Below are 23,829 nucleotides of genomic sequence, written 5' to 3' on the forward strand. Positions count from 1 at the left end.
ACTCCCAGATATAAAAGTGATACTTTTATATTACTACTTTCTAGCATACATTAGTATAACATCTCATATCTATAAAACAAAAATTGAGTTACTCCACATTGTCAAGCCCTGGTTATCACAAAATATACACAGAAATAAGTCATTTGAATATTTATATTATGTTAATTGAAATTGTCTTTATTTGTGCACCTTACTATTGCTAATCATATTTGTAGATAATTGATGAATATATAGCCAGAATTCAGGATCAGAGTTATGGTGCCATGATTTCTGTGGTTAGGAAAGGTATTGGCTGTATTGCAGAAATTATCCTGCATACAGCAACACAGGTAAGATTATTTTATATTTTGTTAAATTCAGGTAATAGCAGTTTGGCTTACATGTGACTTGATTCCTTTAGATTCAGTTAGTTTGAACTTAATTTTTTTTTTCTCTTAACCAATAATACTTAATCTTGCATTGTAAACTATTTAGTGTCATGTTTATAATGCCATATATATGGATATTATATAATTTAAATATAAATGAAAAATATATCAGTTGGACTGGCATATTTTTTTTTTTTTTTTCATTTATGTTTCCACAACTTGTTGTGGGTAATGCTGTGTAGCCACTGTTTGCTATACTGATTTTCTTTTTTTTTTTTTTTTCTTTTTTCTCCTCTTTATTTTCTTTATTGCCTGTTTAGTTCAAGTTTATATATATATATATATACACACAATCCAATTAATCCAAAATTTAAATAGAGAGATAGAAATTAATAAAAATATATATTAAAAATAAAATAAAAAGCAGAAAAGCACAATCCACTACATGTTGCTTATAATAAGCTAAATTAAAATAGGATATTTGTCAGTAGCATGGCAAACCAGTAGAGTGAAAAAGACAAATAAAATAACATAACAATAACAGAAAAATATATAGCTGGGGGGGGATAAAGAAGAAGAGGTTAGTGTTGAAGCAACATTCCCAAAATAATTTAGAAAATTAAGCCAATTAAAAGAAATTTAGTGGGGCCCCCTTGATGGCACCCGTTTCCGAATTATGTGAAATCTCACTAAGGTGGAAACGTAGACTAACAACATTTTGGTCATGTAATGTTGTTAGTCTACGTTTCCACCTTAGTGAGATTTCACATAATTCGGAAATGGGTGCTATCAAGGGGGCGCCACTAAATTTCTTTAAATTGGCTTAATTTTCTAAATTATTTTAGGAACGTTGCTTCAACACTAACCCCTTCTTCTTTATCCCCCCCCAGCTATATTTTTTTTTTGTTATGTTATTTTATTTGCCTAAGTTCTTTTTCACTCTACTGGTTTGCCATGCTACTGGCAAATATTTTAATTTAGCTTATATGTATGTGTGTGTGTATATATATATATATATACACATATACACAGATTGAGTTCTGCTGGCGAGGCTAGTAGGGGCCAGACGTGTTCAAAGCCGCTAAGTGGATTTTTCTTATTTACTGATTTGAAATTATTATTTTTCTAAAACTTTTGATTTAAATTTAATAGTATAGCATTATTTTGTGATTTTCTGATTAATTTGGTGTATTTATTCTTTACTCGGCCTTGTAATTGCATAAAAGTATCGGTAAGGGTATCCACGTGTTACAAGTCGCAACTCCGCTGAACGAGAAGTTTTTTAGCCATATTTAGCCGCTTATTGAGTATTTTTTACATCAAATTATTTTTTGTAAGTAGCTTATAGACCTAGTAAGGATATTTAGTTTATTCTGAATTGAGACAGCAAGATTTGAAAGTTAATTAAAACTTAAGTGTCCATAGATTTACCGTTCTTAACTTCCCGCCTTTGTCTTTGTCATACAATCGTTATATACAGAGCCTAGATAGCGTTAGTATAGTATAGGTTATAATATTTTCAGTGATCGGTAAAATCTATTAAACTTGTTGAACTTCGTTGGCATTTAAATTGTACTTTTAACTAAATACATATAACGACTTAGATTACAAACGTAACATAATTAATTAATACATAACTGATACGGAAGTTATATAAAGGGAACTTGGAGATAATTAATACTTGACACTAAAAAATATATATCCCGTTATAACTGTGTTGGGAGATAAGTTAAGGTTATAAACTGAAATTGAAATTTTATTTAAATTAAAAGAAATCATGACTCAGACCAGAGCAGCAAAACAAAAGGCTCAAGCTAATGGAAGTGCTGTGGCTCAGAGGAGAACTGAGGGGAGCAGTTGCCTTCTGAATTACAGCCTTTTAAAATGCACAGCTTGCATGATGTTTGTAGAGCATTCAGGTACGGGACATGATATTGCCATGGGGGATGTCTTTGTGTGTGCGCGATGCAAGGAGTGTATCGAAATCAGGCAACAACTCAGCGTTCTTATGGGCCTATATGAGAGCTTGAAGGACAGGGTGGATGCCCTCGAAGGAACTAAATTGAGGGGCCCATCAAGCTCTCAGCTGCCCACATCAACGCCAGAACTTGCACTTGGTCATCGCGCAACACAGCGGCAACCCCCAAGGCAGAATGCGCTGGCCCCAAAGGAACTAGTTGTTGGTGACTCTGTTGTCAGGGAAACGGGGAACATGCTTTGTAAAAAGGATAGGTGGAATAGGACCAGGGTATGTCTGCCAGGGGCAAAGGTTGATGATGTTGTAGAGCAGATATCATCTTTTAAGGGCACAAAAGGTGATATAGTTGTACATGTTGGCACTAATGATATCAAGAGTAGGAGACCGGCAGAATTGCTTAACAAGTACAGGTCACTGTTGGAAAAAAGCCGTGAAATAGGGTTGAATTTGAAAGTATCTGCAATTCTGCCCACACACGATAGGAGGGAGTATATGATGAGAGCCTTGTCGATCAATTCGGCCCTGGAAAGATTGTGCAAGGCTCAAGGGGTAGAATTTTTTTCAGCCTGGACTGTACTTGTTAACAGGAGAGATTGCTTCTACAGGGATGGGATACACTTAAATAGAAAGGGTGCAAGAATATTTGCTGATGCTATCGAGGCAGTGTTAGGTGGGTCAGAAAACTGCTAGCTTGGGGGGAGACAAAGACGAATAGATTAACAGTAGCCACTGGCAGAGGTGAAAGAGATTCTTGCACTGCTTCTATTGGAATCAGCAGAAGCCTGAAAAACAAGATGCAGGATATTTCAGAGACTGCTGGGAGTCATTGCGGTACAAGTAAACACGTGGGTTGTGTTAGGGTAGCTAAGAATAGAAATAGGTGCATGTATACTTGCGTGTACACCAATGCTAGGAGTTTAGTAAATAAATTTGATGAATTTGAGGTATTGCTCAAAACATCAAAGGCAGATATTGTTGGGATATCAGAGACGTGGTGTCACACAGATATAAGGGATGCAGAACTGCAATTTGGGGAGTACGTCTACAGAAAGGATAGACAGGATAGGAAGGGGGGGGGGTTATGCTATTAGTTAAGGAATGCATAAAATCCAAGGAAGTGAAGCCAGTGGACATCGCTGGACAGTGCAGTGTCGAGTCAGTTTGGTGTGACATAAGCATTGGGAGATCAAAATTGAGAGTAGGAGTGTGCTACAGGCCTAATGACTCTGATGAGTATAATAAGAAACTGTACAGGGAAATAGAGTGGGCCAGTAAATCAGAGAGTCTTATAATGGGAGATTTTAATTTCCCAGATATTGACTGGAATTTGGGGGCTGGTTACTCACACACTAGCAGGGCTTTTGTGGATTTATTGGATGATTGTTTTCTACATCAGCATGTTAGGGAGGAATACTCTTGATTTGATTATCAGCAGTGATTCTTCATGCATTAAGAATCTGCGGATAAATGAACTACTAGGTGGCAGTGATCACAGTGTCCTGAAGTGGGATTTACTCAAAGAGGTAACTACCATTAGGGGTAAAGGGAAGGGTTATTGCTTCCGTAAAGGCGACTATGATGGACTGAGATAGTATTTAAATTCTATACAGTGGGACCAACTGATGATGTTACCAACAGCAAATGCAAAATGGGAAGCATTCAAAGAACTTATCTTGGAAGCTACTAGGCTTTACATACCAACTAAGAAATATTGTTCAAGGTTTAGGCCTAAATGGATGTCAGATGAACTAATGAGGCATATGGCAGAGAAGAAACATGCATGGGATACATACAAATTAACACATGACACAGAAGCCTATGATAGATACAAGTTGATCTGTAACCAAGTTACAAAGGAGGTTAGGCAGGCGAAGGTAGATTACAAGAAATCTTTGGCAAGGGATGCAAAGAAAAACAGCAAAGAGTTCTTTACTTATGTAAACTCTAGAAGGAAGAGGATGAATCAGATTGGTCCACTTGATATCGATGGGTCAACTGTTGATGATCCTGCTCAGGTAGCTAACAAACTAAATGAATATTTTGCATCGACATTCACACATGAGGAGTTATTTAGCGAGGGGAATGCCAGAGGTGTATTCAACTCTAGCAGTAAGCTAGAGAATCTTGTAATAACTGAGAGTAAAGTAGAGGAGAAATTGTTGAAGATAAACACAAGAAAGGTACCCGGGGTGGATGGGATCTATCCAGTTATATTAAAGGAGGCAGCAGAGGAAGTAAGCAAACCCTTAGCCATAATTATGAGAGCTTCCTTGGACTCAGAGGAGGTACTCACAGACTGGAGATGTGCAAATGTGACCCCAATTCACAAAGGAGGATCAAAGGCTGACACAAGTAATTATAGACCTGTGAGTTTAACTTCTGTTCCAGGAAAATTAATGGAGGCACTGGTTAAAGAAGCACTGCAGGATCATTTAGACAAGACTTCAGTTATAGCTCGGACACAGCATGGTTTTGTTAAGGGGAAGTCTTGCCTGACCAATTTGATTGGATACTATGATGCAGTCACAAAGGAACTGGATGCAGGGAATAACTTTGATATTATATACTTGGAACTTAGAAAGGCTTTTGATACTGTTGCACATGGAAGACTGCTGCACAAATTGGAGCAGTGTGACATTGGAGGCAAATTGCTGCTGTGGATAAAGGGGTGGCTGAGGGGGAGAAGACAGAGAGTGGTAATCAATGGACACTGCTCATCGTGGACTAATGTTGTTAGTGGAGTCCCTCAGAGCTCAGTGTTGGGTCCATTATTGTTTTCTGTATTTATAAATGATATTGATATATCAAGCTTAATGTCGAAGTTTGCAGACGATACAAAGGTAGGCAGGGTTATCAAGGACACTACTGACGCTATGCTGCTGCAACAGGATCTGGAAAGGTTGAGCAGATGGGCTGAGAGGTGGCAAATGAAGTTTAACATTGACAAATGTAAAGTACTACACATGGGAAACAGCAACCCCAGAGCAACGTATCAACTCTACACTGACAGTGGTAGAGAATGAAAAGGACCTGGGGGTGGTTGTGCAGGCAGATATGAATTTCTCTGAGCAGTGCAGACGGGCTGCAAAAGTAGCTCATGGTGTATTGTCAATGATATATAGGAATTTTTCTAGCAGGGATAAGGAGGTGATTATTCCCTTGTATAAGGCAATGGTCAGGCCACACCTAGAGTACTGTATACAGGTCTGGAGGCCTCATTTCAAGAAGGATGTAGAGCTGCTGGAATGAGTACAGAGAAGAGCAACAAGATTATTGAATGGAACAAAGGGGTGCTCTTACGAAGAAAGGCTTAAGTTTTGTAAATTACAGTGTCTGGAGACTAGGCACCAGCGAGGTGATCTGATAGAGGTGTATAAAGCCTTGAATGGTTTGAGCATGCTCAATGCTGATGGGATTCTTCCTCTCGCTCAGAATAATCATGGGATAGACGTGCGGAAATTTGCCTTTAGCCAGCGGGTGGTTGGTTGGTGGAACAGACTTCCATCCCTTGTCGTGGAAGTTGATAGCCTAAATAAGTTTAAGGCTCAGCTGTACAGGTATTTCGAACGAACAGAGGGGTAAAGTAGAAGTGGGTTTTTTTTTTTTTTTGGCTGATGCTGCATAAGCTTGCTTTCTTGCATCATATGCCTCTACTAATGCTAATGCACACTAAGAAATTTGGAATCAAGTTTATTTTTCTTAATTTTCAAAGTTTTATTAAAATATGATCAACTTGTTTGCCCATTTTATTAAAACATATTCTATTATGTATAAAAATCAAAAAACTTGTGATATATAAGAAATATTTCAAAATATTCCATAAAGGAGTAGAAGTCTCCTGAATGTGGTAGAACATTGTAGAAGGTTCCAAATGTAGTCCTTGAATGTTTTGCAATAATATAAATTAAGGAGTAAGGTAAAATCAAACACCCATCATTCAGAAAGAATGCTCGATGTAAGTTAGTATTAAGTGACAAATTATGCAAGAAAGCAAACTTCTACAGCATCATCCAAAAAAAAAATCCCATTTCACCTATCCATCCCCTCCAATAGTTTGTCTATTTCTTCCTTGAATTTATTCATTCTGCCTACTTTCACAACAAAAGATGGAAGCTTGTTCCAGCTATTAACCACCCATTGGCTAAAGTCAAACCTCTGCACATCTATTCTGCAACCATCCTTCCTCAAATTGAATTTATGCCCCTCATATGCATTGTCTCAGCAAGAAGAAGAATCCCATCAGCATTGAGTTTGATCAAGCCATTCAAAATCTTAAACACCTTAGTCAGGCCACACCTTGAGTACTGCATACAGGTCTGGAGACTTCATTTTAGGAAGGATGTAGAGTTGCTTGAGCGAGCACAGAGAAGGGCAGCAAGATTGGTGAGGGGAACGAAAGAGTGGTCTTACGAAGAAAGGCTAAAGTTCTGCAAATTGCAGCATCTGGAGACTAAGCACCTACGAGGTGATCTGATTGAGGTGTATAATACCTTGAATGGGTTGAGCAGGCTTAATTCTGATGGGATTCTCCCTCTTTTTTTTTTTTTTTTTTTTTTTTATGTGAACCCCAAACACGAGAGGTATTAGAACCTATAGTACTTAGTACCGTGCTTGGGTTGGAGGTTGAGAAGACGAAAGAGGATATTTGTTGGCATTGGACTTCAACTTCTGTAGATTGTAATTTTCAGGAAATACGTATGAAGGAAGGTTGTTCCAGAAAACGGCAGTTGAATGAATAAATGAGGAAGATGAAAAGTTGGTTCTGTGGGTTTGAAGTTGGACAGTAAATGGATGTTGGCTGGTGGTGGCACGTGTTCGGACTGTTTTGAAAGAGAGAGCGGGAATTATAGAAGCCAATTCAGAAGAACAGTGGCCATGGAAATATCTGTAGAAGAAGCAGGCAGCAGAAACAGTATGTCTATGAGAAAGCGAGTGGAGAGACTCTGTTAGAGATGAATCATTAATTAACCTAACTGCCCTCTTCTGAATGGAATCAAGAAGCCTGAGAGAGGTTTTGGGGGCACCACCCCAAATGTGGGAACAATATTCCATGGCAGAGCGGATTTGAGATTTATACAGAGTGAGCAGCTGTTTGGAAGAAAAGTAACGCCGAGAGTGAAAGAGAAAACCAAGTTTTTTAGATGCAGAGGAAGCAATATTTGTAATGTGCTTGTGCCAAGAGAGATTAGAAGTCAGGATAATCACCAAAAGAGATATATCCTTTTGCCTAGAAATTGGAGTGTCACTAAAGATAAGCATAGGAGCAGAAGAATCCTTTTTGCGAGATATAAGACAAGACTGAGTTTTAGAAGGGTTGAAATCAACTAAGTTGTCTTTGCCCCACTGGAGAATTACCTGAAGATCGGCATTTAAGGAATTGGTAGCAGATTTTCGAGAAGTTGAAGCTAATTGAGCAGGGCAAGGTTTCTCAAAATGGAAAGTTGAATGCAATGTGCTATCATCGGCAAAACTATGGATAGGATTTCCAGTCAATGGAAGAAGGTTATTGATATACAAGAGGAAAATAGTGGGGGAAAGAACTGAACCTTGGGGGACACCGGCATTAGTGGAGAAGTTAGAAGACAGAGAGCAATCTACCATCACCCTCAGTGAGCGATTAGAGAGAAAACTGGATAACCAATTACTAAAAACAGTTGGCAAACCATAAGATGGAAGCTTGTTTAGAAGACCTTTATGCCAAACACGATCGAAAGCCTTTGAGATGTCAAGAGCAACTACTTTTGTTTCACCGAACCTTTCCATTGAAGTAGTCCATAAATGGGTAACATAAGCCAGAATATAACCAGTGGATCGACACTGACGGAATCCATACTGGCGATCGTTGATCAGACGGAAGGTTTCTAGGTAGTTTAAGAGTTGGTGGTTAATTGATTTCTCCATTACTTTAGAAAGAGTAGAAGTAATTGCAATGGGACGATAATTGGATGGGAGGGATTTGTCACCCTTTTTAGGAACTGGCTGGATATGAGCAAATTTCCAAGCAGAAGGAAAAACACCTTTGGAATAAGAAAGTGAAAAAAGGCTGCAAAGAATAGGAGTAAGTTCTGGAGCACAGATTTTGAGAACAAGTGGAGAAATACCATCAGAACCTGGAGCTTTCTTAGCATCAAGATTCATCAAAATCCTTCTGATATCCTTTTGACGGAAGACCACAGGAGGCATTGAATGGACCGTGTTGGGAATGGTGGGAGGTGTTTTACCAAGTTCATTAATACATGAGCTGGAAGAAAAATGGGATGCTAGCAGGTCAGCTTTATCCTTGGCTGAAGTGACAACAGAACCATCTGGTTTGGACAGAGGTGGAAGCAGAGATGGGCAAAAGTTGCGGCCAATAGCTTTGGCAAGAGACCAGAATGCTCGGCTACCATTAGGGCAAGAAGCAAGTTTTCTACTCTTAGCCTGTTCAAACTCAAGTTTGGACTGATTAATAACTGCTTTACAATTGTTACGAGCTTTGGTGTAGGCAGAAAATGAAACTGAAGAATTAGAAACAAGCCAATTACGATATGCAATATTCTTCTCTTGAACAGCCTTAGCACATTTATTGGAAAACCAAGGTTTAGATAAAGGACGAGATTTTAAAGTGGAGTGTGGGATAAAGGATTCCATTCCTGCAAGAATAATTTCACTGACACGATCTGAGCAAACGTTGACATCAGGAGTTTTGAAACAGTAATTCGACCAAGGAAAAGAAGAAAATAAGTCTCGCAGGTCATCCCATTTTCCATTCTTGTAATGCCAAACAACACGTGGTTGGGAATAGCTATGAGATAAAGGTTCCATTGGAGAAGAGACAATCACCAAGTTGTGATCTGAAGTGCCTAAAGGACCTCTCACTTCGACCGTGTACTTAGAAGGGTTGTTTGTGAGAAAAAGATCAAGCGTATTGGCTGTATGATTCGGATTGTCCGGTATTCTTGTAGGTAAATGAACAATCTGTGCTAGGTCATTAGTAATTGCAAAAGCCTCAGCATCTCGACCTGCTGGATCGGTGTGACCAGAAAACGGAAGCCAGCTGGAGTTGTGAACATTAAAATCACCAAGGAAAATTACCTCAATGTTAGGAAAGTTGGACTGGAGAAAGTCAAGTTGCAACGAGAGGAAGTCAAAGAGCTCCAAGTGATTAGTGGAGTTGGGAGAACGGTAGAGACAACAGATGAATTTGACACAATGAGGTAGAGAGATTTTAAGCCAGAGAAGATCAAAGAGAGGAGATTCCAAATTGCCAAGTCTCTGACGGGGAATATCAGAACGGACATATGCACAAGTACCACCTTTGAGGCGAAAGGAATCATACAGCGAATAATTTGGGCATCTGAGATGAGCAGTAGTTGAATCAACCGATAACTGAGATTCTGTCAGAAAAAGTACATGGGGTTTGGCAGACTGCAAGTGGAAATGGACATCGTTGAGATTAGAATTGAGACCACGTATATTTGTGAAATGAATTAGGAAATCCTTGGGAGGTTTAGATCATTTCGCAGATAAGCTTGTTCTATTAGTTTGACAATTCATGGTGTATTCAATAGTAAGAAAAATTGGGTGGGACATGCTGTATGAAGTAATGAAATTTTTGGATATGGCGTACATGTGGTAAGAATATACCCAGATCCTTGACATAACGTGGCCTCGACAATGCTCCCCGCATACACACTACTCGGACTCCCTCCAGTCACTATCTGGCAGAGTAGAGGTAGCAAGATTATACACTAGCTGATCCGGAAGCCTCCTAGAGAGTTACCAATAGGAGGTTCGGTCCGGTGTACTAACTAGCGGCCGGCCTGCGAAAACCGTTTTAGAGCTGTACCCTCGAAATGTAAGGAATATTGGATCTCGCCACGACGTTCATCATAACCTCAAAAGTCATCAATCATACTGCATGATGGAAGAGATAGGGAAGGGTTGACCGGAACTTAGCTCTAGAGACTAAACATGGGTTCCACCACTTCAAGCCTCCAATAAGCAAAGTGGTGGTATTTCACCGGTTGATGAGAGTCATCTACCACCTAGTACTGCCTGGTAACATAGATGGGAGGCATTCCTCCATGTGGTGTGATGTGGGCGTCACACCTCGACCCCTGCTTACGTTGGTTCACACCTGGGTGGTCACCCACCATGTGCTTGTGCATGGAGGTTATACCCAGGATTACTAACAGTCCCACCATCGTGAAGGTGCAAGCAGAGGATTTGGCTGTCACAGACCGTCCGGACTTCGCCGAAATTGGGTCCACTTGACTTGAGTGTCACCCGAATATCAGTTCCATCAGCATTTTAGACTCCCAGGTAGCAAGTACAGCTTGTCTGGCATATCTGAGAGAATGTCTGTGACAACCTCAAGGACCAAGGACTCAAGAACTCTTGCTCAGATTTCAAACCTGAGGAGGCATAAATTCAAATTGAGGAAAGACAGTTATAGAATATATATACAGAAATTTGCCTTTAACCAGTGGGTAGTTGATTGCTGGAACAAACTTCCATCTGTTTTTTGTGGAAGCAGTTAGCTTAAATAAATTCAAGGAGGAATTGGACAAATGTTTAGAGGGAATGGATGTGTGATTTTTTTTTGGGGGGGGGGGGGGTTGCTGAGGCTATATAAGCTTGCTTTCTTACATCACATGCCTTGGTTATTACTATTACTTGGCAGGTGCCTAGTTTCCAGATGCTGCAATTTGTAGAACTGAAGCCCTTCTTGGTAAGAGCACCCTTCTCTGCACCCATTCCAGCAGTTCTAAATCCTTCCTAAAATAAGGGTTTCAGGCCTCTATGCAGTACTCAAGATGTGGCCTGTCTATTGTTTTATGCAATGGGATAATCACCTCGTTATCCCTGCCAGCAAAATTCCTGTACTCCATTGACAAAACCCCACGAGGTGTTGTGGCAGTTTACCTAAACTGCTAAGAGACATTCATATCTGACTGCACAGTTACCCCCAGATCCTTTTCATTATCCACTACCCTGAGTGTAGTACCACAGTGGGATTGTAATGTATGGATAGCATTAGCTTGATTTGTCAACGTTTAACTTTAGTTGCATTTTCTCAGCCCATTTGCCCAATTATTTTAGATCTTGTTGCAGCAGCATTACTGGAGTACAAAATGGAATGTGTGATTTTTATTCTTCATTTCCTTGTTTGCATTATTGTTTTAAATCTTCTAATTCCAGTGTTTGCTCAGATTGTGTCAGTGAAATTATTTCCATTGCACTCTAAAATTGTATCCCTTGGTTTTTCCAATAAACTTGCAAAGGCTGTTCAAATTGACAATGTAGCATACCACAATTGGCTTTTATCCAAATCTCCAGCTCCATTTTTTGCCTACACTAATGCTCACAACACTTGTAAAACAGTTGTCTAAACTTGATTTTCAACAAGGGAAGAGGAGAAAATTTACCTCTTGTACAAATGGTTGACATGCATTCTGTTCTCTTGCTGAAGCTACTGGTTGCAACTTCTTTTTATCGGTACTTCCACCTCTGTTACAACCTGCATGCTCCACTTAATGCTTCTCATGGTCTTTCAACATCAGGATGTTACAAGAATTCTGAACAGTCTTGATGCCAAGAAAGCTCTAAATCCTGAAGTCATTTCTCCACTTTTTCTCAAAACATATGCTTATGGGCTTGTTCATATCTAACCAGTTCCTAAAAAAAAGGTGACAAATCCTTCCCATCCAATTATTGCCCCATCACTTACCTCTACCCTTTTCCAACGTAATGAAGAAAGCCATCAACCACCAGCTCTTAAACTATATCTAAATTTTCAGCCTAATCAGTGATCATTAAAATATTGTTCCTGACATTTCCAAGACTTTTGATCATTTTTGGCATACAGGTCTTTTAATCAAGTTCCCATCTTATGGCCTGTCAACTTTTTTTGCAATTTGTATTCAGTTTCCTCTTTTAACACTCACTGCAGTGATAGCAGATGGTGCTCTGTCTTCTAACTTCTCTACTAATGCTGGTGTTTCCAAGGTTCAGTTCTTTCTCCAACTCTTTTCTTTTTGTATACTGATGGCTTTCTTCCACTAACTGGAAGTCCCAACCCTGCTTTTTCTGATGATAGCACACTACATTCCACCTTCCAATTTATGAAATGAAAACTTATCCTGCACAAAGAGCTTCAACTTTTTGAATATTGTACACCAAATCTTTAAATGTTGATCTCCAGGTAATTCTCCAGTGGGAAAAAGAAAACTTAGTTAACTTTAATCCCTCTAAAACTGCTCAAATTCCTGTCTTATATCTCACAAAAAGAGTCTACTGCTGCTTTGCTCGTCTTTGATGACAATCAGATTTCTAGATTATATCACATATCTCTATTAGAGATTAGCCTGACTGCTAATTTCTCTCTCTTTCTTGACATAACCACATCAAAATTCATTTCAATGCAGACCATATAATCACATTATATGCATTGATCACATTATATCATATTAATCACGTTGTCTGCATTGAAAAAAACTGAGTTTTCTTTTTTTATTCTCAGCATTAGTTTTCTTCTAAACCGTTAACTCCCCCTGTACAAATCCTGAACTTCACCCTACCATGAAATATTATTCCTACATTTAAATTTTGTTCCCAGGCTTCTTGATTCTATTCAAAAGAAGACAGTCAGGTTAATTAACTAATTTCATTTTCTGAAAATAATATAGTAATATATTGTTCATTTGTTGCTCTGTATATTGTTTCCTATAATAACCCTAATGTAGATCAGGTATACAAGCATCAGTTTTGTCGGAAAATTTGTTTTGCTTATCACTGAGTAACACAAAAAGGAAAAAAATATATAAATTAACTTTTATTAAAAAGTACAGAATATATTGTAATGTTTACCTTTAGGTAGGAAGCAGTTGTGCAAAAATAGTCCTAAGTGTCTACTTGTATATAATTATTGTACTACCATTATACTTAGCACCTATCTGCTCTGCTAGCTAACTAGAAGCACAAGGTTTAATTTCAACCCAGGTTTGGTTACACTAATTAGGTGTCTAACAGGAAGTTATATATAATTAGCTACAAAAAGCATATGCTGTAGCCAAATATCATGAGAATAAGTAAGAGTAAATTTACCTATTTATTACTTTCTGAAAGATAGAAAAAACATAAGATGTATCCAAGAAAAAGTTTTATTAGGGGGAAAAATAAACATTTGACAAAGACTCAAAAATATTTTGCCATTTAGCAAATTTAAATTCCAGTTATTATTTTAATGGCACTTTAGCTTTTTGCTCATATCTGTATAGTTTATTTTATCTGTAGAAGCATGTGTTATCCAATTTGCATTTTTTGCAGGCTGAGAAACCTGAAATAACTCATGAAGGAATATCCTATTTCTACCACTTGAGTCATCTAATTCTAGCCTCGATTGAGCATGTTGCAAAAGAAATCACATTCATATGCCGTATGTTCTCTTAACAGAATGTCTGTTTTATTAACCAAGCTTGCTATTAAGCCAACATGAAAATATTATTTCTTTAATATTTTGTTGTTGCTGTTGTTTTTTATATATATATTTATCTGAAATATATATTATATTTTGCTGTTTGAGTTCATGTTTTGTTCCCTAAAGAAAATAACATTGTTTTTACAGAGGTTTGATCTCCAGACCTCTGTTGGGGGTATGGATGGGGAGTTAAATCCTGAAACAGATATTTTGTTTTTATTATCATAAGAGGAAAGTGGTCAACACAGATTAGTAGAAAATATTAATTACTTTTCAATTCACATTTAATGTAGTTTAATTTATATAATTTTTTAATAGGGACAAGAGGCCCTTGTTAGTCAGCTTCAGCGATATATCAATGTTCGCCCATATGATGGTAACCCAACTCCTACTCTTGCACTTCCACAGAGAAATATTGGAGGTAAATATGTATTCAGTTTTACACTGGGGAAAAATTAAGCATGTTAGTATGCTTAATTTTATAATTTATATTATAACAGTAAGAAAAAAATTTTTTATGAAATGTGAACATAAAGGTCAAAGACTGAACTAATACAAAATTACGAAATGATTCTTACCAGCTGTTCAGATGGATTACCTTCAGAATACAGAATAATCTACCTGACGCTATATGAGTATTATGGCTTATAAAGCAGTAATAGTAGTGAAAAATGATGCACGAAAGCAAACTTATATAGCATTAGCCAAAAAAAAAAAAAAAAAAAACCTACACACTTCACCCACCCATAACCTCCAAGAATCTGTATAATTCTTCCTTGAATTTATTCAAACCACCCACTTCCACAACTTGAATTTATGCCCCCTCATATGTGTAGTCTCAGCAAGAGGAAGAATGCCATTTACATTCAGCCTACTCAATCCATTCAAAGCCTTAAACACTTCAATCAGATCTCCCTGCAGGTGCCTACCTTCCAGATACTGCAATTTGCAGAACTGAAGAAAAAGTAAGAAAAGGGAACAAAAGAGTTTTTTCTTGGTAAGAAAACTCTTTTGTTCCCTTCACCAATCTGATTGCATTGCTTTGTCCGTGTCCCAGCAGATCTACTTGCTTCCTAAAGTGAGGCCTGCAGACCTATACACAGAATATATAATGTCAGAAAAATTCTGGAAGCATTCCTGGTAGGCTTATTTCAGAATTGATAATTATAATATTTCCTGTTGGTTTTTTTTTTTTTTTTTAATTTATGAAAACCCAGAACACAAGAGGTATTAGAACCTATAGTACTTAGTACTGTGCATGGGCTGAAAGTAGAGAAGACGAATGAAGATACTTGCTGACAGTAGACTTGAATTTCTCTAGATTGTAATTTTCAAGAAATATGTATAAAGGAAAGTTGTTCCAGAAAAAGGAAGTTGAATAAATAAATGAGGAAGAAGAAAACTCTGTTCTGTGAGTTTGAATTTGGACAGTAAGGGGAAGTTGACTGGTTGTAGCACGTGTTCGGACTGCTTTCGAAGAGAGAGGGGATTTTATAGAAGCCAGTTCAGAAGAATTGTGCCCATGAAAGTATCTATAGAAAAGGCATGCATCAGAAACAGCGCATCTATGAGACAGACAATGGAGAAACTCTGTTAGAGATGAGTCATTAATTAACCTAACTGACCTCTTTTGAATAGAATCCAGAAGCCTGAGAGGGGGTTTTAGGCTTGCCACCCCAAATGTGGGAACAATATTCCACGCTAGGTCAGGTTTGCAATTTGTACAGAGTGAACAGCTATTTGGAAGAAAATTAATGCCGAGAGCAAAAGAGAAAGCCCAGTTTTTTAGAAGCAGAGAAAGCAATATTTATTATATGCTTATGCCAAGAGAGAAAAGAATGCCTAAAAATCAGAGTGCCACCAAAGATAAGCATAGGAGCGGAAAAATTCTTTTTGCAAGATGTAAGACAGGACTGAGTTTTAGAAGAATTGAAATCAACTATGTTATCTTTGCCCGACTGGAGAATTACTTGGAGATCAGAATTTAAGGTATTGGTAGTAGTGGATATTCAAGAAGTTGAAGCTGTTTGTGTAGGGCAAGGTTTCTCAAACTGAAAGGTGGAATGCAATGTGCTATCATCAGCAAAACTATGGATAGCATTTCTGATCAATTAAAGAAGGTCATTAATATACAAGAGGAAAAGAGTGGGAGAAAGAACTTAATTTTGTGGAACACTAGCATTAGTGGAGAAGTCAGAAGACAGAGAGCCATAACCATAGACAGGTTTGGTGTAAGAACCTTACACCAAAGGTGGCCATTTGTATGTAGTGTGTTGAGTGCATAAGTGTAATATGTTCTGTTGTGTTGTCGGCTGGTACCTCACTCTTAGCAGGTCAGAAGCAACAACAAGTGGAGAAATACCATCAGAAATCTATAGCTTTTTTAGCATCAAGATTGATCAGAATCTTTATGATAGAAGACCACAAGAAGCATTGAATGGAATGCATTGGGAATAGTGAGAGATAGTTTACTAAGATCATCAATTCACGAATTGGAAGAAAAATAGGATTTTAGCAGGTCAGCTTTATCTTTGGCTGAAGAGACAAGGTAAAGGTCAAAGTGTGTTTGTTTTAATTGGGAATATAGGAAACCCTATATTCCCAGCAGTATATAGGGTTTCCCCTATATACCGCTGTAGCATCTGAAAAGACAAATAGCCAAGACCGGCAAGTGTGCGTATGTAGGTGTGTAAGTATGTTGTGTTGTGTTGTGCCGGAACCTGGCAACTTCGCAGCCAGGGGACACCTGGTCCTCTGACTCCCAACCTTGGCCACATGGAGGTGTGCCAAGGACAACTTTATTACCAGAGACACTATCAGGCAAGCCTGGGAGCCCCAAGGTGTTTAGGGAAAGGAAGTGGAGATAAGAATGAAAAGTATGGTGAGTGGAAGGAAAGGGAAGGGAAAGTTGGATAGAAGATAAGGGGAAGAAGAAGAAGAATAGACATCCCCTGAAATAGAAGAGAAAAATTTACAATAATAAAAAATAGTGTATAGTGAACTATATTACATTTAAACTCTAATCTAAAGATACTCAGAAATATTTGAATAGAGCTGCAAAGTTAGCAACCAAACTATCAATGAAAATTATATACACGTCTACATCCTGCCTATAGACAGAAAGTAACATATAACAGCCATATGTCTTCAAAAGAAAAATATTCACAATAAATGTGAACAGCAAGAAAACAAGATAAGTGTTTTCAACACTAGAACTGTCTTCTGTAACGAAGTTTCCTGAAAGTTAATACCTTTGGTCTTGTACATAGTCATTAAAATTTGATACATATAATTATTATTATTATTATTATTATTATTTAATTAGCCATATGGTGCATGGAAGCCTGAGGCTTTTGCTGCACCAGCCAAAAAAAAATTCTGAGTTACCCCTGAGAGAGAGAGGGGGGGGTCAGAAATAGAAGCGAAACACCAAGAAAGAGAAGAATGATGTCCAGCTCAGGACCCTGGGTGTGCCAAGCCCATACTCACCAGATGTGAGCCCTTACTTTTGCAAATCTTACAAAAACATATGACCATGGGAACATATTGCTAGGAGCCCCTCCCAGGGCCTTAAAGAGGTCTGTGTAAGTGAGGGGCCCTGAAGCTTAAGCTTCATTAGCTTTGCTGTAAATCTGCCTCTGCACGTACTTCTATTATTCTTTCTTTTACAATTTTCTTAAACTTAAAAAATTCTTTTTCTGAAAAAGTGTATTTCATAAACTTGTTCGGAAATAATGTATTATTGCCATTTTTCTGTGATTAATACGTATTATTATTCACATGCTTTCCTAATATTCAAATAAAGGTAATAATCAATAAAACATGTGCGTGTATAAGTGTTCCTAGGTCTATCTTTAAAAAAAAAAAAAAAAACATTAAAACACCTGGTCGCCATGCCCCACCTTACGATGATACTTGGATACGCCACTGACCTTGTGTGCCTGTAGGTAACTTGAAAAACCGATAAAATTTCTGCAAAACTACAGTCAATAACGTAATCGGTTACAGACTATCTGGTATTTCCACATCCAATTAATGTAAAAATTCCTTTATTATATAGCTTTCACCTTGTGATGTATTTTGTATTGATCGATATTTAGACTGAACTTTTTTTCATATAATTCCATCACTGGTAATACATTTGAAGTTCGCGATAGCATCTCACATTTAAATATTTTTTCTTCAGATTGTACTTATTCATGCAAAAAGATTAGATATATACCGCCCCATTTATCCAAAGACGATTTGTGTCAGGCATCACAGAAGCACCTATAAAGAAGAAAATTTCAATGTCACTGGTGCACCGAGCGAAGTGACCATAACCTGACAACGTGCTAGAGTGAATAGCAGAGAAATTATTCGAGAAATCACTCAATGTAATTACTGACGGACCCACTACATTCACAGATTTCTTTTCCAAACAACCGATAGTCATGCTTGATGGTATGAACCATAACATTAAACAGGATACACTTCTGTGGTTACAATAAAAAATCAATTATTTCAAAACGTAGCCACAAATATATCTCATGAACTCAAGAGCTGGCAGAATGCCTGTGCTGGCTCAGAATTCATGATATACTGTACTGTATATACAGAACCGTCACTAGCCATTCTGGTACCTATAACAACAAAAAAAAAAAAGCACCCTTATATTAATTATTTTTCAGTCATTTCGAGTTATATATTTTATTGCTAAGACGCAAAAGATATAGAAAGAAAATAATGAATAAATCACAAAATCATATATGAACATAACAGAAAGGAAGAAATTACACAAAGCGATAAATATAGCTTGTTGAATCATATGATATAACAAAATTTAGAATAAATGACGGTTGTAGTTACAGATATACATAAATACATGATTCAGTAATTAATGGTTTGCTTGTAATTGCCCTCATTATACGTTATGAGAAAAGTTAAGTGTCTACCGATTATTCATGTTGGCTGAAATGCTTTATACCGCATTATGATTCAGAAAGCTGTAAATAAATTTAAATTAAAGGACAACCCTAAGAGCTTTATAACAGCTGCGAGGTTATCAATAATTTTGCAAGTTAATTGTCTGCTATATTTCATGTTCAATGGAAATAATTTCTAGTCCTGATAACCTCTCTTGACCATGAATAACTTTTTACAATCTTTAGCTTGCTGAAACTTCTCTCATTACTAGCCATAGTTACTGGTATAATAAATATATTCTCAGTGCAATTGATAAAATAGTATATGACTCTAGCAATGAATAGTCGTAAAGACGGTGAAGTAATTTAAGAGATGTATAGCTGTGGGAATGTTTGAAATTGATGGGCCCACAAATTTAAAGCTCTAAATTTTATTACAGAATTCGTACGCACTGAGGTAATTTTTGTATTTTAATGACAAATGAGTTGCATGTTTCTTTAATTCGGAAACTTCCATTTCAGAAATAGCTGATCCGTTTAAGAAAGAAAAATCATCAGCTATTTCATCTCCAATATAAGTGATTTAGTAGGGCATCAACCGCTTCATTAATTCCCCGTGTTAAAATTTCACTTGCTGTTATTTGAAATTATCATCAGCTGATTCATCTAAATTTAACCTTTTTGAGGCACCCTCTTCTTAATGTATATCATTAACGGGACTTATTTTCTGCAAGACCTAGCCATTAACCTCTCATAAACACAAGATTTAATTTTCAACAACAGTTCTTACGAGCAACTTACAATAAAAGACAGTGAAGGTCAGAGCCAAGAAAATCTTATAAACTGTTTGGTGTAACACCCGTTAAGGATGAACATTTACGGTAAGGATGAACACACTATCAGTAAAATCAGAGAAATACAAGAAATTCCCCCTTGTTTCCACCAATCATGGAAAATCAGCGGGACTATATACATTTGTCAAAATCTGAATCTGATTTCTAACATCTAAATAGTAATTACATTCTAGGATTAAATGATCGACCATTGAGACGGTCAATTATTTAATCGACCATTAAGAGGTGATGAGGACAGTCCAAGTGCATTTAATTTGGAGTTTATACTCCCATGACCTGTAATCATAAATATGGCAATTAAGCCGGGACAAAACAATTTTAACTGCTTAGTGTATTCAAAGACATTAGGAATGAAGCTATATGTAACCCTGCCCAAAAGAGCAGCGTTCCATTTCATATAAATCCATATTCAACGTATAGTTACCAGTATTAGCTGGGGGATTCCTTCTTCTGTCATATAATAGATACTGCAGTATTATTTCCTAGTAAATAGGTATTCGGCCATTCAGAACCTGCAGAGCAATAGTAGAAACAGTTCTACATGCTCTGGAGGTGGCAAGAAGGAAAAAACACTGAGATTGGATAAGATATTTTTTCACCATGCTATTAACCACCCTAAAGCTCCGTGCACCTGCAGCATACGATATTACGATATGATAGGCAAAAATAAACTTTTATAGTATAACTTTAATGTACAGTCAGTCCTCATATAGCATGATAGTTGTGTTCCTAGAAACCCTCGTGCAATATGAACAACAGGCCCTATGGGAAAAGTAAGGTTAGGTGTGGCCCACCCAAGATTGAACACACATTTGTAACCAAAACATTACCAAACACAATAAATAATCATAATAAAATATTGCTAATGCTTTTGCTTCTGTCGTAAGCAAACTTGTTTTTTTGTTTGATTTTCTATCCAAACAGATGACATCTGTTCCATCTCTTCCAATTCTTGTGTCTTAATCTACTGTATTTTAATTACACTTTGAGTTGTTCCTGTTATGAAAGTTGTTTTTATTTTCTCTGCATTCTTTGTAATTCTCGGTGTTGCCTCATTTAGGTCTGTAACACGTGCAATATCACATGGTCTTTCATTTCACTCAAAGCGTTTCACACATTTCATATTTTTTCTCTATCGACAGAGGCGGACTGGCCATAAGCCTTACCGGAGAAACCCCGGTTGGCCGGAGGCCGGTGTGATTTTGGCCATAAATGCTAGTATAAGGCCACTATAAATTTTCCCGGGTAAGAATTTTTGACCCAGTCTGCCTCTGTTTATCGATATTGCTTTTCTTTTTCTCTGAATCTGCAGTGTCTTCACCAGGATGCTTCCTTTTCACACCTTTTAAGTATTTTACTCATTTTTAGGGAATAAAGCAAAATTACAAAACGAGGAGGCACGCTTGATACACATAAACAAAGCTGCGTGCATGTAGCAACTGAATAAACAACACCGTAAAGGCAGAGATACACTATTAACACCTCACATTTTACTAAAGCACATTTCTAGGGGTTACTACCATAAAACAATAAAAACTATTTCCAGTTGCGTTTCTGCTAGTGAAATCTGTTATAAACTGGTAGTAAACTCTATCTAATTGCATTTGCGATAATACCAATAGCTGGAATTGTGTGGGTTTTTACGTTATTATGGTGAAATGTGTTTTCCCTTCACTGATATAAGAAACATAAATACATTTTCAGAATCTCTTCATTCCTATCGTGTTGCGTTCGGTTGGGGTGATTCTGCATTCAACTGCCATTTCTTGTAAACAAAGGCGAATCGTGCATAAGCGAATTTGGTTTGTGTTATATAAGATATTGTTCCCCTATTTATAAATCGTGTATGATCTAATTCGTGTAATGTAAACACGTGTTATACGAGGACTGACTGTACTTTGTTTTATACCCCCAACGTTTTTATTAATTTTAAGTATTTTTCCTGTTAAAGCCTTAATCTTCCTCAAAATATACTTTACATGTTGAATGAGAGAGAGTTTATGATCGAACATTACTCCAAGATATTTGTATGTTCTTTCTAGTTTGATGCTTTGATTATTAAGTTTAACAACAGGTGGTCTGTTTAGATTTAAGTTGCCCTTAAGAAGAAGCTGTTTCGTTTTGGGAATGGAAATAACTAGTTTGTGCACATTGCACCATGAGTTAAGGTCATCCAAGATGTTATTTGATTTTTGCTCTAGCTCTAATCTTCAGTTTCCCATAATCAAAAGGGCCAGGTCATCTGTTAGACAATCTTACAGACATTGCCATGATCAGTAGCTAGCTACCCATCAAGGACCACATTCCAACATATTGGGCCAAGTATGGATCTTTGAGGGCAGCCACGAGTAATTGGTCTCGTGACCAAGCAAGTGCCCGAGGAGACCACAAGGTTTCTGTGAAACCTCCTGTTGAAATAATCTGTAGATTATTTCAACAGGAGCTGAGACCCTGGCCTCCTGAAACCTCGCCAGGACACTTTGCCACCACAGGGTGTCAAAGGCCCATTTGAAGTCCACGAAAAGACAGAGAACGTATTTATAATTTGAAGCAGAAACAGTATTTATTGCTGCACTGATTGCATCTGTTGTACACCTGCCCTTTGGCGCATCCGTAGCCAGGTGGGAAGGAGCAGCAGTGCATAGCACAAGCTTCTTGATTAGACCGGGGTTCGAGCCTGTCACCACCAAATACGGAGGATGCAGAAAGGTCAGGGAATGACCACCGCATATCCCGGAGCAATATGGCCTTAGTTGCTAATGCTCCTAAAAACCAAATAACAAACAAACAAACACACCTGCCCTTAGTGAAACCAAATTGAAAAGGAACAGATAGGTTTCTGGAAGTATAATAATTTTAAAATCTTGATACAGTTAGCTTCTCTAGTACTTTCTCTAAAACGGGCAAAAACGTGATGGGTCCATACGATGTTGATGCTTCAGCAGATTTGTTCGGAGATTTTAGCAAAATTTTTAAGTTTGCCAGCTTCCATGGCTCTGGGAAACAGCCAGCGTTTCAATAGGAGTTCATGATATTGGTAATAAGCTGTGGCCTCAACCAGATCTTACCCCGGACATTTTCCATCCCACATGGAACAGATTATATCATAGACTTCATATGCTGTAAATGGATCCTCATTTGCAGGACCTGCTACATTAAACGTTGCATATGTATATCAATTTGCTCTTTACATTCAGGGAATGAATAATCCTGATGAGCGATCTCATCAAGGATTATTCATTCCCTGAATGTAAAATTCATAGTTTCTTGCCAAGATAATGTCTCTGTAAAATTTGTAGGCAGTTTAATAATTGTTGAGAAGGTTTCAGCAGGGTGAATTTTTTCCACGACGACCTTGTAGGCTAACCCCGAAGGCTCATTTTCTGAACCAAACAGTTCCAAGCTAAGCCCTTTTCTTTGTGGATGGTGTTAAATATAATCTTTTTGCAGCCTTACACAACAGAGGTAGGCTCTAAAAAATGTGCAATTCCTCTGCATCCCTGTTGCTGCTTCTAGCATGCTGATAGTCTCGCCTGGCGATTTCAAGGCATTTCTTAAATTGGCCAATTGCTGTGGCTGAAGAGACAGCAGAACCATCAGGTTTTGACAGAGGTAGGAATAGAAATGGGCAAAAGTTGCAGCCAATAGCTTCGGCAAGAGACTGGAATGCTCAACTAAGATTTCAACAGGAAGCTAGTTTTCTATTCTTAGCCTGTTCAAATTTATAGTTTGGTCTGATTAATAACTGATTTAGAATTGGCAGAACCTAGGCAGAAATTTAACCTTTAGGTTTGGATGCAAGCCGATTGCGATATAGAACATTCTTATCTCAAACAGCCTTAGCACATTTATTGGAAAACCAAGGTTTATATAAAGGACGAGATTTTAAGGTGGAGTGTGGAATAAAGGATTTCATCCCTACAAGAATAATTTCACTGACATGATCTGAGCAAATGTTGACATCAGAAGATTTGGATCAGCAATGCAACCAAGGAAAAAAAGAAAAATCTCACAGATCATCCCATTTTGCATTCTTGTAATGCCTAACAAGATAAGGTTGAGAAAGGCTCCATTGGAGAAAAGACCATCACCAAGTTGTGATCTGAGGTGCCTAGAGGACAATTCACACTTACTTGTAAGGATTGTTTCTGGGGATAAAAAAGCATGTTGGCTGTGCATTTAGGATAGTCAGGTATTATGGTAGGTAAATGAACAATCTGTGTGAAGTCATTAGTAACTGAAAAAGCCTCAGCATCTCGATCAG

At 37.6% G+C, this 23,829-nt stretch overlaps 1 protein-coding gene across 3 annotated transcripts in view; it reads left to right on the forward strand.

Annotated features, from left to right (window-relative positions):
* The window catches only part of LOC150077939 (receptor expression-enhancing protein 1-like), a 123,455-nt gene that overhangs the window by 88,332 nt on the left and 11,294 nt on the right, over positions 1-23,829 (forward strand). For all 3 annotated transcript variants that reach the window (XM_090384866.1, XM_090384868.1, XM_090384869.1), the window contains 2 exons: positions 216-329; positions 14,126-14,228. In XM_090384866.1, coding sequence (XP_090240992.1) covers positions 216-329; positions 14,126-14,228 — 217 coding nt within the window. The remainder of the gene's footprint in view (positions 1-215; positions 330-14,125; positions 14,229-23,829) is intronic.

The sequence above is a fragment of the Mastigoproctus giganteus genome, chromosome 11 (assembly GCF_048544385.1).
Source record: "Mastigoproctus giganteus isolate SK-2022 chromosome 11, ASM4854438v1, whole genome shotgun sequence".
NCBI classification, from domain to species: domain Eukaryota; kingdom Metazoa; phylum Arthropoda; class Arachnida; order Uropygi; family Thelyphonidae; genus Mastigoproctus; species Mastigoproctus giganteus.